Source organism: Cebus imitator, unplaced genomic scaffold (assembly GCF_001604975.1).
Source record: "Cebus imitator isolate Cc_AM_T3 unplaced genomic scaffold, Cebus_imitator-1.0 Scaffold354, whole genome shotgun sequence".
Taxonomy (NCBI): Eukaryota; Metazoa; Chordata; class Mammalia; order Primates; family Cebidae; genus Cebus; species Cebus imitator.
In genome coordinates this window covers 193676-200765 of record NW_016107669.1, presented here as the reverse complement: position 1 = coordinate 200765, position 7090 = coordinate 193676, and the positions used below count along the sequence as shown (strand labels likewise).

General features: G+C 37.8%; 1 protein-coding gene across 1 annotated transcript; it reads right to left on the bottom strand.

Annotated features, from left to right (window-relative positions):
* Positions 1-4133: 4133 nt before the first annotated feature.
* On the bottom strand, positions 4134-7090 carry GPR15 (G protein-coupled receptor 15). Its single transcript, XM_037730576.1, has one exon. The coding sequence runs from the start codon at positions 6961-6963 to the stop codon at positions 5881-5883; it is 1083 nt and encodes a 360-aa protein (XP_037586504.1). The 5' UTR covers positions 6964-7090; the 3' UTR covers positions 4134-5880.

Sequence of the window (7090 nt, the reverse complement as noted above, 5' to 3'; positions counted from 1 at the left end):
ATGAACCTGGAAACCATCATTCTCAGCAAACTGACAGAAGGGCAGAAGATCAAACACCGCATGTTCTCACTCATAGGCGGGTGTTGAACAATGAGAACACATGGACACAGGGTGGGGAGCACTACACACTGGGGTCTGTTAGGAGGAAATAGGGAGGGACAGCAGGGGGTGGGGAGTTGGGGAGAGATAGCAAGGGGAGAAATGCCAAATATAGGTGATGGGGAGGAAGGCAGCAAATCACACTGCCACGTGTGTACCTATGCAACAATCTTGCATGTCCTTCATATGTACCCCAAAACCTAAAATCCAATAAAATAAAAAAAAAAAAAGAAAGAAAGAAAGGAAAAATTCAGCCTGGCATGGTGGCACATGCCTGTAGTCCCAGCTACTCAGGAGTCTGAGGCAGGAGAATCGCTTGAACCCTGGAGGCAGAGGTTGCAATGAGCCGAGATCGCATCACTGTACTCCAGCCTGGGCAACAGAGTGAGCGAGACTTCACCTCGAAAAATAAAAAATAATAAAAAAAAGGAAGAGAAAGAAAGAGATTTTGTGAATGTGTAACTGTAATATGCCTGTTTTAGAATACACCAGTTAAAATAAAAACATTTAACAATTTTTGTGGGTGTCATAGTTCATTGTGTATGGTAGACATTTTGCATTCACAGTTTGATGCTTGAGATTTTGACTGATTTCAAGAAACTTCACAGTTGTATGCCATAAAAAATATACATTTAAACAGTGACCTATGACGTGATGAGGAATGCGTCACTTAACTAATGAGTCAGGCAAAACACTTAGGATAGCTATCTCATTTCAACTTTATTTTTTAATGCATTTTGCACTAGCTCTGGAAACATTACATTTATTCAATTTGTATAAAGTAGATTATATGCTATATTGCAGTTGGCAACTTTATGGGTTTGTGAAGGTTTTACGATGGATGGTTATGAAATACAAAGGGCCTATATATACTCTGTAAGGAAAAGAGCAGCATTGCTTGCTGAAGACTTTCTCACAGAATTTTTTTAAAAATTAAAAATAAAGTCTCTAGTCATATGTTATTTTTGATGCATAAAATTTTATTTGCTCTATAAACATCACAATAATATTTTATATCTTCTGTTTTGTATATAATCTAGAGCAAACTGAAAAGTGCATTTATAATATACAGATCACAAATATGCTAGCCAGGAACACTTTTTTGTTTTATTTTGAACTAATGGAAACACAGAAATAAAAGAGTTTAAATCAGAATTAATAGAACCTAGCAAGTAAAAATGTTCAATTTCCTGTCAGTGTCGACCAACAAGAGGTATACAGAGATGACGTTGAGTGTTAGAAAACTAGTTAATTATTATATATCTTTACTTAGCAGGTAAGAAAAATCGGTACATGATGAACATCCTTTACTAAGTTGGCAGATAATTATCATAATAATGTGAACATTTTATCATCGGTCCTTAAGCACATGCAGGCAACTCAGAAGGTTTCACTGTGATTTGAAAGTTCCTTTGGATCTTAGAAATTTGGTGCTCAGAAACATCAACCAGAAAATTTTTAGTTTAATGTCTGCACAACTAGCAGAATACTTTCCCCCTACTTTTAGATTCAATGAACATGTTATGTGAATTTACATTTCACTACCATTTACCTTGCCATAAGAACCTTTATGAATAGTTTTATACTTTGGATATTTAAAGTAGAGTTTTTGTTTGTTTTGGATTTTTTTTGTTCTTTTTTTGAGACAGAGTCTTCCTCTGTTGCCAGGCGCCAGGCTGGAGTGCAGTGGCACGATCTCAGCGCATTGCAACCTCCGCCTCCCGGGTTCAAGCAATTCTCCTGCCTCAGCCTCCCAAGTAGCTGGGACTACAGGTGCGCGCCACCATGCCCAGCTAATTTTCTTTTTTGTATTTTAGTAAAGACGGGGTTTCACCATGTTGGCCAGGATGGTCTCCATCTCTTGACCTCATGATCCACCAGCCTCGGCCCCCCAAAGTGCCGGGATTACAGATGTGAGCCATTTTGTTTTTAATGCTGTGGGTTTATCTTAGCATGCAATTTCCACTTATCATATATGTTTAGGAAATATAGCTCTATTAAGGAAATGACAAAGATAGCAATAACCAATGAGTGTAACTCACTCTAGGATGGATTTTTACATCTGCGATATAAAATCAAGCTGATAACAACAAAGAATGTTGGCTCAAAAAAAAAAAAAAAAACAAAACAAACTTTACATAATGACAGGCATTTGCAGGGGAAAATCCAATCCACATCAAACTTCGTGAAAGACAAAAGGAACTCGCAGTAGTCAGGAACTGTTTGCAAATATTTTGGTAGTTAAAATTACCCTCTTGCTTTTTCTCCGATGGCACCTCTTTCTCTAAGGGGGCTGGAGCCATTATCTTGCTAGCAGGTTAAACCAGTGGTCTGATTTTCGAGGCAAATTTGTAATTCTTTTAGTTTTGCTTGGCTTTTATGAATGAGCTCTGCAGGAAAACTGAGGTTCTTTGTGGCACGCACATTTGACAAGTTATTTCTTACTTCTGATATTGCTAGGTCGAATAGAGAGTGATTTGAGGAGTCAAGATGAATCACAGAGGAAGATCTTTTTTCCACTCACCTTACCATCATACTGTGCATTTCTGCATCTATTTAAAAATTAACTTGTGACCCCTAGTAATAGTCTATTCTCAGTCACGCACATAGCTTCCCTTTAAGACCGTTGCTCTAACTTTTCACCACAGAAGTGATTTTGACTTGCTCAGAGTGGACAGGTTAAGGGACTCCGAGGAATATCGGGTTAGTTTCAACATTTCAATAGAGCCCAAATGGAGTAAATGTGTTTGCAACTATGTTTGCAACTCTGCATGCCTTGAGTGCATCTCTTTTAAAATTAATTATAAGTTATGCGACAACACATTACTTGGGATTTAATGGAGAACTTTTCTGGGGTAAGTTTAAAAAAGTTATTTGAGAAATGCTTGAGAGATCACTATCCTTTCATATTTGTCATTTGCAACCTGGCAGTAGTTTTGGACTACTTATGCAAATGACAACAAATAATGTTAATTCCTAGTGATTTCCTTAGGTATTTACTCTGAATCGTTAAAATTTTATTTTATTTTCCTAACTTCGAATATAACCTGCAAGGCATGATTGTGTTAGGATGAAAGAGTAATTTTCTGGAAATTCTTGGCAATGTATTCATGTGTTCTTTAATGACATTAAATTATCGCAAATTAGCATTTAGTCTAGTTTAATTCAGATAATAAAAATCATGAAAAGTTATAAATAGGAGTCTGTGTTTCTATGTATATCTGTATGTATATGTAGAGTATCTATATATGTATAGAAATTGTTCAAATTAAAAATGAAGAAATATGGTTTTAAAAATATGCAAAATGCCAGACAACTAAATAATTTGTAATAAACCTTTTAATGCTATTATAATATAAATTACATTTCATACCAGCAGAATCCGTAGATGACAAAATAACATATGAACTTAATCAAGGTGTGAACTTTTTTCTTTAGAGTTATACTGCCTATAAAATTATGTCTTTTTTTTCCTTTCACAACTGGTACATTATAAATAGAAAATATGCTAAGATTTTATTAAAGCCTATAGTTACTGTATCTATTTAAAGTATTAATAAAACCAATAATACATGTTTCTATTTGGTGTTATTTTAAATATTCTCAGCAAAAATTAAAGTGATGAAGTAGAAATAAAATCTCAATATTTTAAAAATAAGAATGATTAAGTATTATTTGATGTTAGTTTGAAAATTTGTAAGGAGTATTCAATAATTAATAGAAATCTAATTACTTTTATAGTAACTTTTTACTCAACATTTAAAAACACTTTATTATTTTTACAGTATCCTTGATAATTCCCAAGACATAGATATTACCAACTACATTTAGGTATGAAAGATTAAAATGACCTTACCAATATCACAACATTAAGGATGAAGCTAAAATTAATAGCACAGATTTTCTTCTTTCCAAACAAATAACTTAGCTGATTGATTCAGCTATTTTTAAAGGTAGTATTTTTCAAAGGCAGTACCTTTCATAATTAGTAACAATGTTTTTTGCTGATTTGTTTTAAAGAAATGTGTGTCTTCTACCTTATATATTTTGTTTCTGTTTACCTTTGGGAGCTCTATTCAATTGCACTGAATTTAGTTTTGAAGTTTTCCAAGAAGATGTGTTTGTTATTATTTACCTGGTCTTTTTTTTCTACAACCATAATAATTTACTAAAAGCTTACTAGAATTAGTATTAATATTAATATGCTGTTAGAAATTAATACAGAAGAATACACATGTAAGGAAATTATATTTTTATTTAATAACAGTTTAAGAAAAATTAACAAGTTAGCCAATTTATAAAACCAAAATCTGTATTTTCAGCTTCTAATTAGGTTACAGGGAGATGTTCAATATTTGAAGTTTCTCTTAATGTGAAAGATACATGGGATGAAATTAAATTGGCTAGTCTTTGAAAGAATTCTAAGCTTTTTTTGATTTTCAAACCTAATATTTAGAAGTAAGATGTTAATTCATTCAAGTCAACAGTGGAGGTAAACACATAACCCTCTTTCTCTTGAATCAAAGATGTTTACAATAGCATGCTTGCTGCTGCCGAGTCTTTGTGGTTGCCATTAATTACATGTTTTTCACATCAAAGTCTTCAAAAAGAATATAGGTACAAATTGACTCAATAAATATTTATTGGGTAAAGGAATTCAAGAAGGTTTCTGGGTATGGAAAAAACGTATATAAAATACTAATGACATCTTTGTTAGAGATTTTCTACTTCCGCTGAATACAGAGCAGTCTGGATCTTATCTTGAAATTATATGCACCAAGCAAATGATGGTATAGGGAATGTGTAGCACCAACATTTTAATTAAAATACAAAATGATAATCTGCACGGGGGTAGAGCTAAGCATTTGATGAGTTCCAATTATATTAGTAACAACATTTTCATGTGATAACTAGATAACTGGGTAATTAAAAACATGTAATTAAAGCAAAGTCAAATCCTAATTTATAAAGGCAATGAAAACAAAAGAGCATAGTAAAACCCCATTAAAAAATAGTTACTACACCATTATGAATGGGACACATTTCTATCAATATCTTATAAAGCAAACAGAGGTCAAATCTTGCCATATGCTTACGTGTTAAAATACTAGAAGACTGCATGATAAAGGAAGTCCGAAATCACATACACTATACAAAATCCCCATGAGTTTTTTTTTCTGCCGGTCCAAAGTCATTATGAATAAGCATAGGATGAAGCACAATGTTGGAAGATGATGAAGAATCACTATATACAGCTTTAAAGATTGAGGTCAGAATCTAGGTTAGTAACTCAGAAACAATTAATTACAGAGTGCAGGTATATTATATTGTTGTTACCTGCATTGTTACTGCATTTCTCATCAGATGAAAGTAGGCAGAATCATTTAAATGTAGTCCAATTTAGAGCTCAGTCTGAAGGATGGTAGGATTGAAGGTACCAAGGTTCTTCAGAGAGGAAAGGCCCAAATGCCCATTAACAATCATGAAGAAAGGGACTGGTTCAAGCTGGAGCCTTTATCCAAGAGTTTAAGGACAGATGGGAGTTGGATTTTGTCTGGTGGACTTGATTGGCAAGGGTTGAAGAAGGCTGCTCAGCTGAGAAAACAGCACATGCCTAATTATAACCACAACATGGAGACTTTTCATGCTCCTTGCTTTAAAAATTAAGTCTTCCTTGCATCTACGAAGCAATGTGAATCCTATCATTAACACTTCTTTCTTTGTGGCTGACAAAAATTAACTGCTTAACCCATGACAGAGCTGGAAATGTCACAGTTCCCTTTAGAGTGACACAGATCTCTTCCTCCTCCTGGTAAAATCTTCCGCATGAATGAAGGTGGAGAGAGCCCTAGAGAGATGACTATCTGATGTCTCAGTGCTACTCCCAAAGTCGTGGTTTTTCAGGCAAGGGCACAGGCAGTGCACGATCGCCCGGCGGATATAGCTGTCGAAGACATAGTAAATGAAGGGGTTGACACAGCTGTTGGCAAACGCCAAGGGCCCAGTCACCTCCATGCCAAACTGCAGAATGGCTGAGGGAGGATAGCGTTCTCGCTGCAGCCCAGAGACAATGGCCAGGAGCTTGAAGGTATTGAAGGGCAGCCAGGAGACGAGAAAGGCCGCCACGACGATGCAGATGATCTTGATGGACTTCTTCAGCTTTTTGTTATGCTTTCCTGACTGCTGGTAATGGGCGCACAGCTTCCTCGCAATGCAACAGTAGCAGGTCACAATGCTCAACAACGGGACGAAGAAGGTGAAAATCAAGGCCACCAGCGACCACGTGAGTTTCCCTGGCGTTGCCTTTTTCTCCGCACAGTATGGCTTACCGCCGAGCAGCGTGAGCTCCCTGGACAGAAGGGTGGGCAAGCCCAGCAGGCCGGAGAGCAGCCAGGCGCCGGCGCAGGCCGCACGGGCGCCGTCCCTCCGCCGGAGCCTCCTGGACAGCGCCGGCCACACAATGGCCAGGCAGCGGTCCGCGCTCATGCACGCCAGCAGGAAGACGCTGCAGTGCATGTTCACGGAGATCACGTAGGAGCTGCCTTTGCACAGGAAGGAGCCCGTCCTCCACAGCCCTCGGGATGCTTCTTTGTCCACCCAGAGGGGCAGCGTGGCAAGGAAGATGAAGTCGGACGCGGCCATGTTGATGATGAAGACGTCGATCAGCCGCCTGCTGCCGGGTTTGAAGTGCAGCGCTGCCATGAGCGCAAGGTTCCCCAGCACTCCGGCCAGGAACACTGCGGAGTAGAAGACTGGAAGGAAGGCGGACGCGTGAGGAACACGGGGGCGGGGCTCCTTCATGTCAGGGTTGGCGCTGGTGGCATAGTAATAATCCAGGTAACCTGAAGTCTCTTCTGGGTCCATCACCAAAGAGCAAATGTCAGATCTGCTGAGCGTCCTCACCTATGAAGTTTTGGTATAAATTTTAGAAACCTCGAGGGTGCTTCTTTTATACGGCGCCTGCCTCTCTCTCTCTTTTCTCCTCCCTTTA

Bases quoted from the DNA above. Each gene is read 5' to 3' on its own strand.
- GPR15 (XM_037730576.1), bottom strand. From the start codon at position 6,963: ATGGACCCAGAAGAGACTTCAGGTTACCTGGATTATTACTATGCCACC.